Source organism: Chiloscyllium plagiosum, unplaced genomic scaffold (genome assembly GCF_037043375.1).
Source record: "Chiloscyllium plagiosum isolate Xiang-an unplaced genomic scaffold, Cpla_swu_hap1 HiC_scaffold_28, whole genome shotgun sequence".
NCBI lineage: Eukaryota > Metazoa > Chordata > Chondrichthyes > Orectolobiformes > Hemiscylliidae > Chiloscyllium > Chiloscyllium plagiosum.
The window spans coordinates 1,300,364-1,322,667 of NW_028270166.1; the positions used below are offsets into that span (position 1 = coordinate 1,300,364).

Here is a 22,304-nt window from a genome sequence, read left to right on the forward strand (position 1 = left end):
ATCATTTCCAGTTGTTTGAGGGCTTGGTAAATGGAAATGAGAGGCCCAGCATTCAACCCGGAACTCCATTAACAAACATGGATATAATGGTAAATGGGGTCCAAATCTAGCTAATTGGTGCTCATGTTTCCTGCCGGTTTATCCAATGCATGGTATTTTGTATGTTTGTTCTGCTGGCTGTGGGTCCAGAGTCCTTTAAGTTCATCAGTAGCTGTTGTTAGTGTGGTAGTTGGAGTTGGAGGAGTCTGGTGGTCATTTCTGAAACATCTTTGTATGGTAGGGTAACTAGAGTCTCCAGGAACGTTGCGTCTTCCTGTTTAGGTCTGTTGTGCAGCAATTAGTGGACTGCATTTATCGGGTATCTGTTGTTCCTGAATATGTTATAGGTGTTTGTCCTCGGCTTCTTGTAGTTCTGGGTTGCTGTGGTGTGTTATGGCTTGTTTAAGTGTCCTGATATGGCTCTGTTTGTGGGTATTGAATTTCTTACTGTTGGCCCATGTAAGTCCTTCAAACTTTGTACATTTCTATCAGATCCTCCCTTCAACTTTTCTTGTTTGAAGGTAAACAACGTGAGCCTACACAGTCAGTGTTCAAAGCTGAATTATTCCAACACTGGCAACACCCTGGTGAATACTTTAATACAATCACAATTGAGCTGTTCATTCAGGTATTATTCAATTTGGTAAGTCAATACTTTCATGAAAAGGCACTACTGGAAATTTAAATAGGACAATGGGTAAATTAACTACTCAATTAACTATCATAAATGGAAGGCAATAGTTTCATGCCCTTTCTTGTAAATAAACTGTTGCCATCAGGGAGTGAAGACCCTAAATACCATCATACAGCTGATAAATCCAAACAAGCAAATGCCTGACTTCTGAAACTCATCAGTTGGCCTACAGCTACTTGCTAGAAATGGAGAGCTAAGTTGTCTGAGTAGGTTGCATGCAAAATACTACAATGAGGAGCCAGATAAAGGATATTTTACATACAATGAATACTATTAACACTACATTGTTCAGCTCCCCACTGCAGCAAACAAATTTCAAATGTTAGAAAATAGTCCATTGAAAACATGAGTGGTGCCAAATGTCACTAAATGGCAATTTGGTTACAGATTGAAGGTTTTGTCCATGGATCAGATTCCAGCTCCAACCAAAACTTGCCCTGCTCTCTTTGTTTGTTTTCTTTTCTTCTTCAGCAGCTTCTGTTTGAGTCGAGTTGCTGTCTGTCTCTCCAAAGTCTCACATATTCTCTGCTGAAATTTCCTCTTTCCTTCCTTTATTTTCTCCAGCTCCATTTTTCTCTTTAACTCTACAGCAGGGTCCTAGAACCAGAACAAAATCCATATAAATCTCATTATCATGTCCAGTTAGACCACTCTTGATAACCCCTTCCATCATTGTGTTGCCAAATGACACCTGCTCAAAGACCATCTGTCAATGCAGCCTTGATCCAAACAAGCCCAGTGTGACTGCTCCTGCCTTCAAGGCAGCATTTCACCAAGGAGGCCTGGCAAAATTTATGGGGAGAACACTAGCCAAGTCGAACCTAATAAAGAAAGACAATTCCTCAGGGTAGTGTCCTGGACCTAACCATCTTCAGCTGTTTCATAAATGCAGAAGTGCAGTCATCAGCAAACAATGTTCAGCTCCATTCGCAGCCACTCTTACAATGCTATAGTGCAGCATTAGCCCCTCAGCCCTTGATGTTGTGCCAACCTGTTAAATTAATCTGTTACCCATATGTATGTCCAATGGCTATTTAAATGCCCTTAACATTGGCGAGTCTTTGTGGGCAGGCCATTTCACACCTGAGTAAAGAAACTACCCCGATATCTGTGCTAAAATCTATCACCCATTAATGTAAAGCTATGTTCCCCTCGTGTTAGCCTTCACCATCCAAAGAAAAAGGCTCTCTCTCTCTCTGCCCCTGATTAAGCCACCTCTCACAACCTTCTTCTCTCCAATGAAAAACAGCCTTAGTTCCCTCAGCCTTTCCTTGCAAGACCTTCCATACCAAACAACATCCAAGTAAATCTCCTCTGAACCCTTTCCAAAGCTTCCCCATCCTTCCTATAATGCAGTGACCAGAACTACATGCAATACTACAGGTGTGACCTTACCAATAAATTGTACAGCTGAGCATGACCTCATGGCTCCAGAACTCAATCCCCCTACCAACACACCATATGCCATCTTATCTATGTCCCTCTGTAACCCCCAACTCTGCCTACCTTAGTGTCATCCGCAAAGTTACTAACACATCTTTCTATGCCCACATCCAGATCATTTATAAAAAATGACAAACAACATTGGCCTCAAAACGGATCCTTGCAGTACACCACTGGTAACTGACCTCAAGGATGAATATTTCCCATCAACCAACAACCTCTGTCATCTTTCAGCTGGCCAATTTCTGATCCAAACCGCTAAATCAGCCACAATCCCATGCCTCTGTATTTTGTGCAATAGATTACTGTATGGAACCATAATAAATGCCTTACTGAAAACCATATCAACCACTTTACCTTCATCCATAAGAAATAGGAGTGGAAGTAAGGCGATTCGGCCCATCGGGTCAACTAATTCAATCATGGCTGATGGGCATTTCAACACCACTTACCTGTACTCTCCCCGTAGCCCTTAATTCCTTGCGAGATTAATAAATGTCTTCAAGGCTGAGATTAAGAATTTAATACCCTGGCCTCCACTGCACTCCGTGGCAGTGAATTCCACAGGCCCACCACACTCTGGCTGAAGAAATGTCTCATTTCCATTCTAAATTGACCCCCTCTAATTCTAAGGCTGTCCCAGCATCCACATTTTCTAAGCCATGCATTATTTTGTAAGTTTCTATTAGATCTCCCCTCAACCTTGATGTCACAAGGAATTAAGGGTAAGTGGAGTTGAAATGCTCATCAGCCATGATTGAATGGCGGAGTGGACTCGATGGGCCGAATGGCCTTACTTCCGCTCCTATGTCTTATGGTAACCTTCTGAATTCTAACAAACACAATCCCAGGATCCTCAGCTGTTCATCGTATGTTAGGCCTACCATTCCAGAGATCATCCATATGAATCTCCACTGGACATGCTCCAGTGTGGGGCTCAAAACCGGACCCAGTATTCTAAATGAGGCCTAACCCATTTTAAGAGCTTAGTAGCACCTCATTGCTTTTACATTCCAACCCTCTTGAAATAAATGACAACGTTACATTTGCTTTCTTAACCATGGACTCAACCTGCAAGTCAACCTTTAGAGAATCCTGGACTAGCACTCCCAGATCCCTTTGTACTTTGGCTTTATGAATTTTCTCACCGTTTATGAAATAGTCCATGCCTATAATAGTCAAAGTGCAAGGCCTCGCATTTGCTCACATTGAATTTCATCAGCCATTTCTTGGACCATTCTCTTAAACTGTCTAAATCTTTCTGTAGCCTCCCCACCTCCTCAGAACTACCTGCCTGTCCACCTAACTTCATATCATTGGCAAACTTCGCCAGAATACCCCCAGTCTCTTCATCCAGATTATTTATAGTGAACAGCTGGGCCCCAACACTGAACCCTGTGGGAACATCTACTGTTTTGTCACCTTCTTGAAGAATTCAATCAGGTTAATTAGGCATAACCTCCCCTTCACAAAACCGTGTTGTCTATCCATAATCAAATTAGGATTTATAATCATCTGGAAAATAATATCTTATAACCTTTTCCAACACCTTACCCACAACCGAAGTAAGGCTCGCTGGCCTACATTTACCAGGATTATCCTGACTCCCCTTAAACAAGGGAACAATATTTGCTATCCTCCAGTCTTCTGGCACTACTCCTGTCAATAGTGATGACAAAGATCAAAGCCAAAGGCTCTGCAATCTCCTCCCTGGCTTCCCAGAGAATCAGAGTACAAATCCCATCCAGTCCAGGGGTCTTATCTATTTTCAGATCTTCCAAAATTGCTAAAACCTCCTCTTTGTCAACTGCAATCCTATCTAATCTAGTTGCCTGAATCTCTGTATTCTCACTAACATTGTCAGTATTCACATTGGAAAAGGGCAAAGTATTCATTAAGCACTTCTATGTCCTCCGATTCCAAACACAACTTCCCACTTACTGTCTTTAATTAGCCCTAATCTTACTCTAGTCATTCTTTTATTCCCGATATACCTATATAAGGCTTTAGGGTTTTTCTTGATCCTATCCGCCAACAACTTCTCATGTCCCCTCCTAGCTCTTCTTAGCTCTCTCTTTAGATCTTTCTGGCTAACTTATAACTCTCAAGCCCCTTAACTGAGCCTTCGCACCTCATCCTCACATAAGCCGCTTTCTTCCTCTTTACAAGAGCTTCAATTTCTTTAGTAAACCATGGCTCCCTCTCTCGGCAACTACCTCCCTGCCTGACAGGTAGATACTTATCAAGGACCCACAGTAGCTGTTTCTTGAATAAGCTCCACATTTCAAGAGTGTCCATCCCCTGCAGTTTCCTTACCCCATCCTATGCATCCTAAGTCTGGCCTAATTGCATCATAATTGCCTTTCCCCGCAGTATATACCTATCCCTGCCCATTGCTATTGTAAACATAACCAAATTATGATCAATATCGCCAAAGTGCTCCCCTACCTCCAAATCTAACACCTGGCTGGTTCATTCCCCAGTACCAAATCCAATAGTGGCCTGTCTACATACTGTGTCAGAAAACCCTCCTGCACACATTGAACAAAAATTGACCCATTTGAACTGTAGTATTACCAGTCAATATTGGGAAAGTTAAAGTCCCCCATAAAAACTACCCTGTTACTTTCGTTTGTATTGAGAATTACCTTTGCTGTCCTTCCCTCTACATCCCTGAAACAATTTGAAGGCCTACAGAAAACTCCCAGAGTGACCTCTCCTTTCCTGTTTCTAACCTCAACCGAAACTCCCTCAGTGGATGAGTCCTCAAACGTTATCTCAGCAATGTCATTTCCTGCTCTTTTTCTCAGGGGGTGTTAGATGCTGATACCCCCACTGACCAAAAACTGAACTGGACAAGCCATATAAATACTGAAATTACAGGAGGTCAGAGTTCTGTAGTGAGTAGCTCACCAGCTGACTCCCCCCAACCCTGTCCACTGTCTACAAGGTGCAAGTCAGGAAAATGATGGAATCCTTCCCTGGATGGGTGCAACTTCAACATTCAAGCAGCCCACTTGACGTACCTCAGGCACCAGTGACAGCATATCATCTGCAGCAACCTACCAAGGCTTCTCCAACCAACCACTATTGCCTTCTCGTTAAAGGTGGGCTCACCAGTGAAAAAATAAATAAAACAAAACATGCTGGACTTGCCAGCAATTCTCAGATCCTATGCTATTTTTAAAAAATAAACACAATTTTACTCTATCTCCCAATCAAGATACGGAACAGTTGCTCATAAATAGTCTGAGTGGTTGACAGATTTGAGAAAATTAAAATGTACCTTTCCTTCTAAAATCATCTGCTTCCTTTTGTTGATTTCCTTCTTTTCATCAAAGTCAGTTGACTCAAGTTCCTGAGATTAAACAGTCATTATCAGTGATGCCACAATTACTATCTGATTACATTTGAGAAACTAATATGCACGTAAGAGGGAAGTCAAACAGAATATTTCATTTATTGCTAAAGGAATAGAGAATGAAAGTAGGGAAGTATTTCTGCAACTGTACAAGGTATTAGTGAGACTGCAGCTGGAGTACTGTGGAGAATTCTGGTCCCCTTCCTTGAGGAGGGATGTAGTTGTATTGGAGGCAGTTCACTAGATTGATTCCAGAGCTGAGGGATGTGTTTTATGAGGAGATTGAGCAGTGTAAGCCCATACTCTCAAGTTTAAAAAAAGCACATGAGGAGATCTTATAGAAGTATAAATGATGGTAAACGGAGTTGATACAGTAGGTATAGAGAGGATATACAGTAGGTGTAGAGCACATGGTTTTAAGATAAGGGGAGCAGATTTAGCGTCATCAAGGATTCTGGCCAAACACCAGCTACTCACAATCTCACACTCTCGCCGAGTCACATTCACATGTGTGAGAATCTTCAGCACATTCTCCTCATCTACCAAAAACTCCTTCAGTTTCACCTCTGAGATAAATTAGACATATCAAGCAGAAAAGCATCAATGATGAAAACTGCACAGATAATTAGGTCATAGGCAAGCCCACCCATGCACACATCCCACTGGCTGTATTCCATTGCACTGCTCTGAAGACCACACCCCATGCCAAATAATACTCACTTGTTTCCTGCTCAATTGCATGAACCAGGTAAATGTCGTACTGAGTAACCAGAGTGATAGAGATGCCATGACGACCTAAAGAACAGAATCATTTAAACCATTTCATCATCACTGACTCAGGGAGGAGGAGGACGGTGAGGAAAGGAGAGGTCAGAGAGAAAGCGAATGATGTATGATTACCTGCTCGGGCTGTGCGGCCAACACGGTGGACGTAGATTTTCGGAAGTCCAGGTGTGTTGTGATTGATGACAACATGGACTGTAGGAATATCGAGACCACTGTGGAGAAAAGATCCAAGTTAGACATTAGTCACTGGAGGAAAGGGGATGGTCAAGAAGTCAATCCAGAGCATTCTGTTCATTCATTACCGAGAAGCAACATCTGTGGCCACAAGGATCTTGAAAATGCTCGACTTGAACTTCGCAAGTGTGGAAAACCGCTGCTTCTGTAGAGACAGAAAACAGTCAATCAGTACAGCGCAGAGCAAGCTCATTCACCCACCCCAAGGCAATGTCTCAGACCCAGGAGTGTTTGATGGGGACAATGTAGATGGAGCTTTACTCTGTATCTAACCCCATGAAGTTGTTGAAAATAAAGCATGCACTATTTTTAAAGTAAGAGTAAATCTTGCTCTGCTCTTTTAAAACTGAAAGGAAACAGAAAATAAAGTTCCCTTGACACCATCCCGATCAAACACTCCTGGGACATGTACAGCATGGGGTTAGATACAAAGCAAGGCTTCTTCCACTCTTTGAATTATAATTAAACTGAAAGTGAAAGTCTACTGACTCTTTTAAACTGCAAGTACATTCTATCAGTACCATTTTCCTGGTATAGGAACAGCACAGGATTAGATACAGAGTAATGCTCCCTTTACACGGTCCCCAGCAAACACTTCCAGGACATGTACAGGACGGGATTAGTTAGAGAGTAAAGTACTCTTTTAAACTGAAAAGTTACTTCTACATTTCCCCCATCAAACACTCCCAGGACAGGGACAGCACAGGGTTGGATATAAGAATAAAGCTCACTCTAACCCTGTGCTGTATCTATTCTGGTGTTTTGGATCTAGTCATCTGTAAAATGAATTTAAATCTTTAATAATGATTCATTAAGACCAGGCCACTGATTTTAGATTTCATTTCAACATTGTTAAGAATATCCAAGAAGAATGGACCAATGTTGATGTTATTCCGGACTCTGTTGGATCAACACTCACCTGCTTCATCATTGAGTGTAGGGCTCCACAGGGAAAGTTGAACCTCCGCAACATCATGTTCAAAATCTGACACATTCTGCAAAGAGAAGTGAAAATGAGACCCAAACCCACTGCAGGGATGTGGTGAGTCATCGATCCAGTGTGTTCCACACATCCTCCTATCGTGATGCACAATCATACATACAGATGGACATGTGAGTATGCTCGAATGTTCAACGCAGTTTATTCAGCATTCCCACATACATCATAAATGGAACTCACTTGCATGTGTTTGTGAAAATGATAATGGACCAATCCTCATGTTCATCCTGAAACTTCTGGATAATCTGAACGAGGAAAGCTTCTTTCACCCGTTCGGGAACAAGGAGATAACGTTGATCCAACTCCGTCACCGTGCGAACTCTACACACAGACAGATCAATTCAAACTCTGTACAGCCACACCTCCCACAGCAATATTGCACCCTTTATTATTAAGATTAACAATATTATGGGGAACTCATCATCATCAAATCTCACAATTCTCAGACCAGTGATTAAACTGTCAGAACCAAAAACACCGCAGCAAGTTCCACATGTGTCATTACACGCAATGTTCCTGTCTCAGAGGAAAATAAACAGGGAACTTTATGCTGTTCCGAATCCTGTGCTGTCCCTGTCCTGGGAACATTTGATGGGGGCTGAAATGTGTTGCTGGAAAAGCGCAGCAGGTCAGGCAGCATCCAGGGAACAGGAGAATCGACGTTTCGGGCATAAGCCCTTCTACAGGAAACATTTGATGGGGTCAGTGTAAACATAGAAAATAGGTGCAGGAATAGGCCATTCAGCCCTTTGAGCCTGCAGCACCATTCAATGCCATCATGGCTAATCATTCAATCTCAGTATCCTATTCCCACTCACTACTCATAACCCTTCATCCCTTTAACTGCAAGGTCACACCCAACTCCCTCTTGAATATCTGAGGAACTGGCCCCAACAGCTTCCTGTGGGAGAGAATTCCACAACTCTAAGTGAAGAAATTCTTCCTTATCTCAGTCATGAATGGTTGTCCCCTCATTCTTAGACTGTGACCCCAAGTTCTGGACTTGCCCAATATTAGGAACATTCTTCCCATATTTAGCCTATTCAATCCCATCAGGATTTTATATACTTCTGTGCAAATCCCCCTCATTCTTCTAAATTCCAGTGAATACTTCATGATTAACCCTCTGTCCCCAGCTTTTAGAGTCATAGAGCCATACAGTATGGAAAATAAGACTCTTCAGTCCAACTCGTAAATGCCGATCAGATATCCTAAATAAATCTGGTCCCATCTTCCAGCAGTTGGGCTCATATCCCCCCGAACCCTTCCTATTCATATACCCATCCTGATGTCTTTTAAATGTTGTGATTGTACCAGCCTTCTCCACTTCCTCTGGTAGCTCATTCCATACACACAACACCCTCTGCATGAAAAAGCTGCACTTTAGGTCCATTTTATATCTTTCCCCTCTCACCTTGAAACTATTCTCTCTAGTTCTGGACTCCCCCACCCCAGACAAAATACCTTGGCTATTCACCCTGTCCATGTCCCTCATGATTTTATAAACCTCTGTAAGGTCACCCCTCAGCCTCCGAAGCTCCAAAGAAAGCAGCCCCAGCCTATTCAGCCTCTCCCTACAGCTCAAACCCTCCAAATCTGACAACATCCTTGTGAATCTTTTCTGAACCTTTTCAAGTTTCACAACATCCATCCTATAGCAGAGAGAGCCTAATCAATGTCACGTACAGCCAAAACATGACCTCCCAATTGCCAAACTCAATGAACTGACTGATAAAGGCAAGCATACCAAATGCCTTCTTCATTTTCCTGTCGACCTGCAACTCCACTTTCAAGGGAGTATGAACTTGCACTCCAAGGTCTCTTTGTTCAGCAACACTCCCTAGGACCGTCTCACTAAGTATATAAATCCTGTCCTTATTTGTCTTTCCAAAAGGCATCACTACACATTTCTCAAACTCCATTTGTAACTCCTTGACCCACTGGCCCATCTGATCAAGATCCTGTTGTAACCAGAGGTAACCTTTGCTATCCAGTACATCTCCAATTTTGGTGCCACCTGCAAACTTACTAACCATACCTCCCATGTTCAATTCCAAATCATTCATATAAATAACAAAAGGCAGCACCGATCCTTGTGGCACTCCACTGGTCACAGGCCTCCCGTCTGAGAAACAACTCTCCACCACCACCCTCTGGCTTTCACCTTCCAGCCAGTGCTGTATCCAAATGGTTAGTTCTCACTGTATTCCACGTGATCTAACCTTGTTAACCAATCTACCATGAGGAACCTTTTGAAACACCTTACTCAAGTCCATACATATCATGTCTACCACTCTGCCGTCATTAATCCTCTTTCTTACTTTTCAGAAATCTCAAACAAGTTTGAGAGACATGATTTCCCATGCACAAAGCCATGTTGACTATTCCTAATCGGTCCTTGCTTTTCCAAACACATGTAAATCCTGATCCTCAGGATTCCCTCCAACAACTTGCCCACCACCGATGTCAGGTTTGCCAGTCTATAGATCGCTGACTTTTCATAGAAATATAGAACAGTACAGCACAGTACAGGCCCTTCGGCCCTCGATGTTGTGCTGACCTTTTATCCTACTCTAAGATCAAACTTACCTACATACCCTGCATTTTACTATCATCCATGTACCTATCCAAGAGTCGCGTAAATGCTCGTAATTATCAGATTCTACCATCACCACTGACAGTGCATTCCACACACCCACCACTCTCTGTGTAAAGAACCTACCTCTGACATCTCCCTTAAGCCTTCCTCCAATCACCTTAAAATTATGCCCCCTCGTGATAGCCATTTCCGCACTGGGAAAAAGTTTCTGACTATCCACTCTATCGATGTCTCTCATTATCCTGTACATCTCTCATCCTTCTTTACTCCAATGAGAAAAGCCCTAGCTCCCTCAACTTTTCTTCATAAGACATGTCCTCCAGTCCAAGCAGCATCCTGGTAAATCTCCTCTTCACCCTAAGGCTTCCACATCCTTGTAATGAGGTGACCAGAACTGAACACAATATATCAAGTGTGGTCTAACCAGGGCTCTATAGTGCTGCAGCATAACCTCATGGCTCTTAAACCCAATCCCCCTGCTAATCAAAGGCAACACACCATATGCCTTCTTAACAACCCTATCAACTTTGAGGGTTCTATGAACATGCACCCCAAGATCCCGCTGTTTCTCCACAGTACCAAGAGTCCTGCCTTTAACCCTGTATTCTGCATTCAAATTCAACCTTTCAAAATGGATCACTTCACACTTTTCCAGGTTGAACTCCATCTGCCACTTCTCAGCCCAGCTCCGGATCCTGTCAATGTCCTGTTGCAATCTACAATAGCCCTCCAAACTCCACAGCTCCACCAAACTTCATGTCATCAGCAAACCTTCTAACCCACCCTTCCACTTCCTCATTCAAGTCATTTATAAAAATCACAAAGAGCAGAGGTCCCAGACCAGATCCCTGCAAAACACCATTGGTATCATCAGTAACTTGGAAATTCTCCCTAATCTCCCACATCCAACAGGAAGAGCACATCACTCTACAAAAGGCCATCTTTGCAGCTTAACAACCTACAGTCCCAGAAAACAGATCACTTAGTATCTATGTTTTATATTTTTAAAGTTTGTTGTGGGTCTGTTCGCCGAGCTGGGAATTTGTGTTGCAGACGTTTCGTCCCCTGTCTAGGTGACATCCTCAGTGCTTGGGAGCCTCCTGTGAAGCGCTTCTGTGATGTTTCCTCTGGCATTTATAGTGGTTTGTCTCTGCCGCTTCTGGTTGTCAGTTCCAGCTGTCCGCTGCAGTGGCCAGTATATTGGGTCCAGGTCGATGTGACACACTGGCCACTGCAGCGGACAGCTGGAACTGACAACCGGAAGCGGCAGAGACAAATCACTATAAATGCCGGAGGAAACATCACAGAAGCGCTTCACAGGAGGCTCCCAAGCACTGAGGATGTCACCTAGACAGGGGACGAAACGTCTGCAACACAAATTCCCAGCTCGGCGAACAGAACCACAACAACGAGCACCCAAGCTACAAATCTTCTCCCAAACTTTGAATTTTTAAAGTTTAACCAAGATACACATCTCAATAAAAATGTGTAATCAAATAAGAACCCACTCTACTCACTGCTGTAGATTTACAACAAAAAAGTAGGTTACACTTTAAAGCTAGCCACTTAGCTGCTCTCCTGCTGTGGGCTCCCCTACACAGGTTCCTTCAAGGTGAGCTGTGAATTTTGCTGTTTGCTTATTTTTCTTAGAGGAACTGTGATGTCCAGAGATACTTGAAGCCAAACAGGAGAGACAGTCAGCTGTGCAGGTAGATTTCTCAGTTTGATTCATTTCCCATGTGACCTTTTTCTGTCTTCAACCTTTTTAAAGTGCCATTGTTTTGATCTTTTTTTTGCTAAAGTTCAAAAACAATGCAACAACCTATAAAACAATAATTACTGCTCCTGGAATTCAAGGAAATCAGCTCCCACACTGAAAATACCTTTTTTTTTAAAAAAAGCAGTTCTTATTAGCCACATTCTGTCCTCCATCTCAGATTTCCTGAAGGTTATTTCTGTCCTCCTCAGTGAAGACAGATCCAAAGTATTTGTTCAACCGGTCTGCCATCTCTTTGTTGTTCATTATGAATTCACCTGATTCTAACTGCAAGGGACCTACATTTGTCTTCACCAGTCTTTTTCTCTTCACATATCTATAGAAGCTTTTGTAGTCAGTTTTTGTTTTCTGCAAGTTTACTTTCATATTCTGTTTCCCCTTGTGAATTAATCCCTTTGCACTCTTGTGCTGAATGTTTAATTTCTCCCAGACCTTAGATTTGCTTCTTATGGCCAATGTATATGTCTCCTGTATGGCTTTAACACTTTTCCTGATTTCCTTTGCTGACTAGGGTTGAGCCACCTTCTCTTTATTCTTACGCCAAACAGGGATGTACAATTGTTGAAGTTCATCTATATGTTCTTTAAATGTCTGTCATTGCCTATCCACCATCAACCCCGTAAGTATCCTTGGCCAGTTTATCCTAGCCAATGCCTCATATCACCAAAGGTAGCTTTAAGTTCAGGACCCTAGTTTCAGGACCCTAGTTTCAGATTTAATTGTGTTATTCTCCATTTTAATGAAGAATTCTATCATATTATGGTCACCCTCTCCCAAAGAATCTCTCACCACAAGGTTGCTAGTTAATCCTCTCTCGTTACACAACACCCAATCCAGGGTGGCTTGCTCTCTAGTTGGTTCCTCGATGTATTGGTCAAGGAAACCATCCCTCACACATTCCAGGAAATTCTCCTCCATCACATTGCTACCCGGTGCATAGTTTCAGAGTAAAAGAAGCAGGAATAGGCCAGCTGAGCCGTTGAGCCTGCTCTGCCATTCATTCAGATCATGGCTGATCCATTGTCTCAGCCCCTCCTACCTGCATTATCCCCATAACCCTTTATTCCCCTACCATGCAAACACCCATCCAACTGGGTCTGGAATATATTGAATGAAGCTGCCTCTACTGCCTCTTTGGGCAGAGAATTCCATAGATTCAACACTCTTTGGGAAAAGCAGTTCCTCCTCATCTCTGTCCTTAATCTACTCCCCCTAATCTTGAAGCCATGCCCCCTAGTCCTAGTCTCACCCACCAGTGGAAACAGCTTACCTGCCCCTACCTTATCTACCCCATTCCATATGTTATGTTTCTACAAGATCCCTTCTGATTCTTCCAAATTCTAGTTTGGTTAATCCAATCAGTATGTAGATTGAAATCACCCACAATAACTGTTGTACCCTGACTGCATGGATCTCTAATTTCCTGTTTGATACAGTTTCCAACATCACAAGTATGTTTGGTGGTCTGTACTAATGTCTTTTTCCCTTCAATGTTCTGCAGCTCCACCCATACAGATTCCACAATGTCCAGACTAGCGTCCTCCCTTACTATTATGTTAATCTCCTTAATCAGCAACACTACCCTACCTCTTTTTCCTTTCTATCTGTATTCCCTGACAATTGAATAACTTTGCACATTGCATTCCCATCCTTGGTTACCCTGGAGCCAGTTACATTTTTTCCATTAATAACTGTTTGTGCAGTTAATTCATCCACCTTATTACAAATACTCCTCACACTGAGACGGAGTCTTCAGGCTCATTTATTTCGACATTTATTGCCCTTTTAGAATCATTATGAAATGTGGCGCTTTTTGATTTTTGTCTTTGGTTTCTCTGCCTTCCACTTTTCCAATCATTGTCCTTTGTTTCTGTCTCTGTTAAACCCCTCTTTGCCTTCCTGCACTGGTTCCCATCCCCCTGCCATATTAGTTTAAACCCTCCCCAACAGCACTTGCAAACACTTCCCCGAGGAAGTGGTTCCAGTCCTGCCCAGGTGCAGACCATTCCAATGTCCCAGGAATTTGAATTCCCCCCCCACCGCACCATCCTTCAAGCCACATTTTCATCTTAGCTATCCTATCATTCCTACTCTGACTAGCACATGGCACAGGTAGCAATCCCAAGAATACATTGAGGTGCTACGTTTTAGTTTAACTCCTAACTCCCTCAGTTCAGCTTATGGGACCTCATCCTTTTTTTAAACCGATGTTGTTGGTGTGGTATGGACTACAATAGCTGGCTGTTCACTTTCCCCCAGAATGTACTGCAGCTGCTCAAAGAGATCTCAGACCATTGCACCTGGGAGGCAATATACCATCCTGGACTCTTGTTTGCAGTTGCAGAAACACGTGTCTATTGAATCCCATATCACTACAGCTCTGGCCACTCTTTTTCCTGCCCTCCTTTGCAGCAGAGCCAACCACATGCCATGAACCCAGCTGCTGCCACCTTCCCCTGATGAGCCGTCTCCCCCAACTGTATCCAAAACAGTTATACCTGTTTTGGAGGGAGATGATCACAGGGGACACTGCATTACTTACCTACCTTTCCTCTGTCTGTTGGCTAGCCATTCTCTACTTTCTTCAGTAATTTTTATCTGTGGTGTGATCAACTTTTACTGAATATACTATCCATGATTCCCTCAGCCTTATGAATGCTCCAAAGTTACAGGGATATTTATTCTGTTTCTCTGTATCTAACCCCATGTGTATTTATAGTTACTCTGTCTTTGATTCCCAGAAGAAAGGCTTGTTCGTGGCAATCTTCTTCAGCTCCTGTAACGTGTCAGTAAGGGTCGCACTGAACAGTAGAGTTTGCCGTTTGGCTGGGACAGCACTGAGAATCAATTCCAGGTCCTGAGTGAAATCTGTGCAGCCTTGCTCCAGCAATCTATCAGCTTCATCCAACACCTAGGGAAAAGAGCAAATGCCAATGGGAAAACTGAGTTTTCTTCTATCGGAAACTGGAAGTCACACAGCCAGAAAAATGTAATCTGTCTCAGCTGCCATATTGCACATAAACAAGCAATAATTCAGATACAAGACAGGCATGGTCACAAGCCCTCCTTCCTTCTTTATAGTAATTTCATGAGATGCAAGGCTGGCATTTATTGCCTGTCCTCAATTTACCTGAAATTAAGTAGCACAGTCATTTCAGAAGGTAATTAGGAGTTGAGCATATTGCTGTGGGCCTGGAGTCACGTACTCCAAACCAGATAATGACAACAGACTTCCAGATGACTCAATAGATTTTACAACTATCAACTGCAATTTCCTGGTCACCACTAGATCTGCTTCTTAATTCCACATGCTTTAACTGAATTCAAATTCCACGGTCCGCAGTGGTGGAACCTGAAAATAATCCCTAGTCACTGGATTACTCATGCAACAAGAGAGGAAGCTGCAATTGATGATATCAGCCCATTGTTTGGGGTATATGAAGTCATACAGTCATAGAGATGTACAGCATGGAACCAACCCTTCGATCCAACCCGTCCATGCTGACCAGATATCACAACCCAAGGACTCAGTCCTGGCAGAGGAGAGTAAAGAGAGTCTTAGTTAGCAGCCTCCCATGTGGCACCTTGTCAAAGAGGAGCTCATGGTGTTAGGGGCAAGGTGGTTACATGGGTAGAGGATTGGCTGCCGGGCAGGAGGCAGTGAGTGGAGATGAAGGGTCTTTTTCAAGATGGCAGCTGATGACTACTGCAGTTCTGCAGGGGTCAGTGTTGGGACCAGGACTATGCAAATTACACATTAACAATCTGCACAAAACAACTGAGGGCATTGCTGCTATCTTTGCAGATAACACAAAAATAGGTGAAGGACAGGGAGTGTTGAGGAAGTGAGAGCTGCAGAAAAACTTGAACAGGCTAGGAGAGTTGACAAAGAAGTGGCAGGTGGAATACAATGTGGGAAAGTGAGGTTATGCACTTTGGTTGGAAAAATAGAAGCATAGACTGTTTTCTAAATGGGGAAAGGCTTCAGAAATCTGAAACATGAAGGAACTTGGGAGTCCACATTCAGGTTTCTCTTAAGGTTAACATGCAAGTTCAGTTGGTAATTAGGAAGAGAAATGCATTGTTAACATTCATTTCCAGAGGACTAGAACAAAAAGAAGGAATGTCCTGCTGAGGCTGTGTAAGGCTCCAACCAGATCATATTTGGAATACTGTGAGCAGTATTGGGCCCCGTATCTGAGCAAAGTATTGGAGGGAATCCAGAGGAGATTTACAAGAATGATCTTGGGAATAAAGGCCTTGTCACATGAGGAGGGATTGAGGACTCTGTGTACTCGATGAGGGGTGGATCTGATTGAAACTTACAGAACACTGAGGGGCCAGGAGTGTGTGGATATGGAGAAGATGTTTCCAAGTGTACGAGAGATTAGGAGCAGAGGGCACCGCCGCAGAGTGAAGGGATTACCATTTGGAACTGAGATGAGGAGGAATTTCTTCAGCCAGAGGGTGGGGAATCTGTGGAACTCGTTACCGCAGAGGGCTGTGGAGGCCGGATCACTGAGTGTATTTAAGACAGCGATAGGTAGGCTCTTGATTAATAAGAGGATCAAAGGTTATGCGGGGGAAGACAGCAGAATGGTTTGAAAAACATTATTTGCCATAATCAAATGACAGAGCAGATTTGATGAACCAATAGGACTTAATTCCGCTCCTATATCTAATGGTCTTATGGAAATAATTAAGGATTTTGGTGAACGTGAACTGGAAAGACTACGGTCTCTGGCTGTGGCATCAGCAATCTTAAACTTGTCATTACAAGAATGAAAGGATTATTTCGAGGTTGATACAGGGCCAAGGGGAGAGAGTAGGGCAGTGGGATTAGTTTGGGGATTGATACAGGGTCAAGGGGAGAGAGTAGGGCAGTGGGATTAGTTTGGGGATTGATACAGGATCAAGGGGAGAGAGTAGGGCAGTGGGATTAGTTTGGGAATTGATACAGGGCTATAGGGAAAGAGTAGGTCAGAATGGTGTTAATTCAGCCAGAAGCAGAGAGTAACCAAATTTGATGCTGCCCTAACGCCACCCCCTCCCTGTGGCCATGCCTCTAGGGTTGGTGGGAAATGTTTCCTAATCCCCACACTGCAGAATGGGAGAAACATTAACGTATTGAGTCTCTACAAATTCTCTCATACCAGAAACTTTATTTTCTTCAAGTTGAAGGTGTCACTACTCCGGATGTGGTCAGCCAGACGGCCTGGAGTTGCGATGACAACATGAGGTTTTCTGGAGAGTTCTAGAGCCTGAGAGACCATATCTAGGGAGGGAAACAGACAGATAATAAACTGGCCTTAGGGATAAGGCATTGAAACAGCAGGCCACAGAACATCAGACAGAGACTCACCGATTCCACCAACAACAACACAATCCTTCAAACCCAGAGGTTTCCCCAGGACTCGAAACTGTTCAGCAATCTGATAGACCAACTCCCTGAAAAGAAGAATTACATAAGATGTGTTTCAGTTCAGTCTGACTGAGAGACTCAATCTCAAAGAGTGACAATAATTTATATTCCAAAATTCAGAAAACAAAAGCAAGCTAACATAGAGCAGACAGTTATGAGAATGGAGTCTGAATTCACTGAGACTGAGGTCTGAAGTCAGTGAATATATCTCAGAAAGATCATGTTGATTGTACTTGGGAGTGCAGAAAGAACCAGAACTATAAATAAGAGGAGAAAGCAGTGGAACATGGAGGGCTTTTAAAGAAGGGAAAGTGCCATAGGTAGGTCAAGGAGCACAGGTCAAGATCTGATCTAGTTACCATCAGTCTGGGCCAGAGGTGAAAGCTATAGTCTGGTGGGGAGGCTTCATTTAAATGGAAAGTCTCAAACCCTCAAGCAATTTACCATCAAGCCCATGATGTCAATGCAATCATCCACAATGAGTTCATGACTAACTTTCAGCAAATTGCCATTGTGTCAGGAGAGATGTAATCAATAAGAACTGATTCTCTGTTTTGTACAGTCCCATTTGTTGACTTGTCTCAGTATCACACAGCACGGAAACAGACCTTTCAGTCCAACCAGTCCATGCCAAACAAAATCCCAAACTTAAACCAGTCCCACCTGCCTGTGCTTGGCCCCTAACCCTCTAAACATTTCTTATTTATGCATTTATCCAAATGTCTTTTAAATGTCCTAAGTGTTGCTGGATCCATCACTTCCTCTGTAAGTTCATTCTACACACAAAACACTAAAAACAATTGCCTCTCATGGTTCTTTTTAAAATCTTTCTCCTCTCACCTTAAAAATATGCCCGAGTTTGAAATCCCCCACCTAAGGGAAAAGACACCTGCCACAACTTCGGTTGTGGAGAAAGAGGTGGAAAAGGTTATAAGAGATAGGATTTATAACCATCTCGATAGGAATATGTTGATTAGGGATAGTAAACATGGTTTTATGAAGGGCAGGATGTGCCTCACAAACCTTATTGAGTTCTTTGACAAGGTGATTAAACAGGTGGATGAGGGTAAAGCCATTGAGTTGGTGTATATGGATTTTACTAAGGCGTTTGATAAGGTTCCCATTGGTAGGCTACTGCACAAAATACAGAGACATGGGATTGAGGGCGATTTAGCGGTTTGGATCCGAAATTGGCTAGCTGAAAGAAGACAGAGGGTGGTGGTTGATGGGAAATGTACATCCTGGAGTTCATTTACTAGTGATGTACTGCAAGGATTAGTTTTTAGTCCACTGCTGTTTATCATTTTTATAAATGACCTGGATGAGGGCATAGAAGGATGGGTTAGTAAATTTGTGGATGACATTAAGGTTGGTGGAGTTGTGGACAGTGCGGAAGGATGTTGCAGGTTACAGAGGAACATAGATAAGCTGCAGGGCTGGGCTGAGAGGTAGCAAATGAAGTTTAATGTGGAAAAGCGTGAGGTGATTCACTTTGGAAGGACAGATGTCAAAGGTAGTTTCTTTACTCAGAGTAATAGGGGGGTGGAACGCACTGCCTGCATCAGTTGTAGACTCGCCAACTTTACTGACATATAAATGGTCATTGGATCGACATCTGGACAAGAATGGAATACTGTAGGTTAGGTGGGCTTCAGATTGGTTTCACTGGGCAGCGCAACATCAAGGGCCGAAGGGCCTGTACTGCACTGTAATGTTCTATATTCTATTATCTATACCTCTCACGATTTTATAAATCTCTAAATACACCTCTCAACCTCCAAAGCTCCAGTGAAAAAAGTCCCAGCTTATCCAGCCTTTCCTTATAACTCAAACCTCCATTCCCGTCAACATCCTGCTAAATCTCTTCTGAACCCTCTCCAGCTTAACAACATCCTTCCAGTAACGGAGACCAGAACTGGACACAGTATCCAGAAAAGACCTTACCAATATCCAGTACAACCTCAACATAACATCCCAAATCCTATGCTCAAAGTCATAAAGATGTACAGCACGGTAACAGACACTTCGGTCCAACTCGCCCACACCGACCAGATATCCCAACCCAATCTAGTCCCACCTGCCAGCATCCGGTCCACATCCCTCCAAACCCTTCCTATTCATATACCCATCCAAATGCCTCTTAAATGTTGCAATTGTACTGGCCTCTACCACTTCCTCTGGCAGCTCATTCCATACAAGTACTACCTTCTGCATGAAAAAGTTGCCCCTTAGGTCTCTGTTATATCTGTCCCCTCTCACCCTAAACCTATGCCCTCTAGTTCTGGACTCCCCCAACCAGGGAAAAGACCTTGTCTAGTTACCCTATCCATACCCCTCGTGAATTTATAAACCTCTATAAGTCACCCCTCAGCCTCCGATGCTCCAGGGAAAACAGCCCTAACCTGTTCAACCTCTCCCTATAGCTCAGGTCCTCCAACCCTGGCAACATCCTTGTAAATCTTTTCTGAACTCTTTCAAGTTTCACAACATCTTTCCGATAGGAAGGAGACCAGAATTGCACGCAGTATTCCAACAGTGGCCTAACCAATGTCCTGTACAGCTGCAACATGACCTCCCAACTTCTGTACTCAATACTCTGACCAATAAAAGAAAGCATACCAAATGCCTTGTTCACTATCCTATCTACCTGCGACTCCACTTTCAAGGTCTGAACAATGAAGACAAACATGCTAAACACTATCTTAACCACCCTAGATATGTGCGATGCAAACTTAAAAAAAAATTATACACCTGAACCTTTAAGTCTCTCCATTCTACAACACTATTCAAGGCCCTACGTTTAAGTCTTGCTTTTGTTTGTTTTACCAATATGCAATACTCACATTTATCAAGATTAAACTCCACCTGCCACTTTTCAGCCATTGACCCAATTGATCAAAATGTCTTTGCTTTCATCTGCAAACTTACTGACCAGACCTTCCATACTCTCATCTAAATCATTTATATAAATGACAAACAGAAGTGGACCCAGCACCGATCCGTGGGACATCACTGACCACAGGCCTCCAGTCCGACAAAATGCTCTACCATCACCCTCTGTCTCCTGCTGCTTAGCCAACTTCGCATCCAATTGGGAAACTCACTGTGAATCCCGTATGATCTAACTTTACTAATTAGTCTACCATGCGGAACCTGTCAACCTTTATTAAAGTCCAAGTAAATAATGTCTACTGTTCTGTCCTAATCAATCATCTTGGTTACTTCCTCAAAAAAACTCGAGTTTGTAAGAAAATTTTCCATGCACAAAACCATGCTGACTATCTCTAATCATTCCTTATCTCTCCGAGCTTTCAGAATCACTTCCAACAATTTACCCACCATCAAAATCAGATTCAAAAGTCTACAGTTACCAAGCTTCTCCTTACATCGTTTCTTAAACAAAGGCACCACATTACACACTTTCCACTCATTCAGAATCTCACCCATATTTATAGATGATACAAATATTTCTTCAAGGGGCCCCACAATTTCCTAACTTTCCAATAAGTCCTCGGGTCCTCGAGATTTGTCCAGCTTTGTACTTTCTAAGATCTCCAGCACTTTTCTAATGTCAACTGTTTTCAAAACATCAACATTTATTTCCAATCTATAATAGATTGCAGAAAGGAGAAGCTAAAAGGACTAGTAGGGAAGGGATCTATATTCATGCATTAGCTGTGAGTGATGGCACTGAGAACTGCTCAAAGTTCAGTCACCTGGTGGGAGCCAACACCAAGCAGAATATTCCATATGGATCCTCTGACAGCTTCTGAAGGATTGGGAGAACAAATGCTGCGGTTTTCCCGCTGCCAGTTTGGGCACAGCCCATACAGTCCTGTCCTGAGAGAGAAAAAAATAATTTTTAATCTGCGGAGCAATGAAAGCTAATGAAAGGACTAAAGGAGCCAGGTCAGGAGTCATGGGTTAGAGAACAAGGAGCCAAGGTCAGGGTCAGAACAAAGAAACAGATTTGGAGGTTAGGGGTCAGAGAGGGAGAAGCCAGGTCCCAAGATCAGCACAAGGGTCATGGAATGGGGGGGTCAGGAGTCAGCATGAGGGTCTAGGAATAGGGTAAAAACAAGGACTGCAGATGCTGGAAACCAGATTCTGTCTCAGAGCGGTGCTGGAAAGGCACAGCAGTTCAAGCAGCATCTGAGGAGCAAGAAAATCGACCTTTCGGGCAAATGCCCTTCATCAGGAATAGAGGCAGAGAGCCTGAAGAGTGGAGAGATAGGAATGGGTCAGGGGTCAGCGTGAGGGTCCGGGAATGGGGGTCAGCGTGAGGGTCTGGGAATGGGGGTCAGCGTGAGGGTCTGGGAATGGGGGTCAGGGGTCAACATGAGGGTTTGGGAATGGGGGGTCAGGGTCAGCGTGAGGGTCTGGGAATGGGGGGTCAGGGGTCAGCGTGAGGGTCTGGGAATGGGGGGTCAGGGTCAGCGTGAGGGTCTGGGAATGGGGGGTCAGGGGTCAGCGTGAGGGTCTGGGAATGGGGGTCGGGGGTCAGGGTGAGGGTCTGGGAATGGGGGTCAGGGGTCAGCGTGAGGGTCTGGGAATGGGGGTCAGGGGTCAGGGGTCAGCGTGAGGGTCTGGGAATGGGGCTCAGGGGTCAGCGTGAGGGTCTGGGAATGGGGCTCAGGGGTCAGCGTGAGGGTCCGGGAATGGCGGGGTCAGGGGTCAGGGTGAGGGTCCAGAGCCTGGTGGTTGGCGGGTTCCGGATCCGAGCGGCGTCTCTTACCCCGGAGAATGGCCGGAATACAGTGCTGCTGTACGGGGGTCGGTTGCCGGATCCCGAGCCGTTCACTTTGCTCCGAGAGCCAAGCCCCGAGGCCTAACGCTACCAGGCTGTCCGCCATGCTGTCAACGTCATCCGTCAGAGCCCGGCGCCTCCTGATGGCGTCACGTCACCGCGCGGCCCACATCGACACGTGGCGACGCCATCTTTGATGCTG

The 22,304-nt window shown here is 43.8% G+C and overlaps 1 protein-coding gene across 2 annotated transcripts; it reads right to left on the bottom strand.

Annotated features, from left to right (window-relative positions):
* Positions 1–621: 621 nt before the first annotated feature.
* Positions 622–22,237, bottom strand: ddx49 (DEAD (Asp-Glu-Ala-Asp) box polypeptide 49). 2 transcript variants are annotated; one of them, XM_087975869.1, is made up of 13 exons: positions 22,091–22,237; positions 21,072–21,195; positions 17,296–17,381; positions 17,087–17,208; positions 14,657–14,844; positions 7,738–7,878; positions 7,477–7,552; positions 6,626–6,702; positions 6,438–6,535; positions 6,258–6,332; positions 6,015–6,103; positions 5,466–5,534; positions 622–1,328 (listed from the first exon to the last, which is right to left on the bottom strand). In XM_087975869.1, exons 1-13 carry the CDS (start codon positions 22,206–22,208, stop codon positions 1,248–1,250), a joined length of 1,344 nt encoding a protein of 447 aa, XP_087831995.1. In that variant the 5' UTR covers positions 22,209–22,237; the 3' UTR covers positions 622–1,247. The 2 variants fall into 2 exon arrangements, with proteins under 2 accessions (XP_087831995.1, XP_043577497.2); XM_043721562.2 differs by having other exon boundaries at positions 622–1,330; positions 5,463–5,534.
* Between the last annotated feature and the right edge of the window lie 67 nt (positions 22,238–22,304).

What these genes read in the sequence shown, in the direction of transcription:
- ddx49 (XM_043721562.2), bottom strand. Translation starts at nt 22,208, where the DNA reads ATGGCGGACAGCCTGGTAGCGTTAGGCCTCGGGGCTTGGCTCTCGGAG. An exon ending in TATTCCGGCCATTCTCCGGG is followed by an intron (nt 21,196 to 22,090) that starts GTAAGAGACGCC and finishes TTTCTCTCTCAG; the next exon opens with GACAGGACTGTATGGGCTGT. An exon ending in TGGCCGCACAGCCCGAGCAG is followed by an intron (nt 6,333 to 6,437) that starts GTAATCATACAT and finishes TCTGTTCTTTAG; the next exon opens with GTCGTCATGGCATCTCTATC.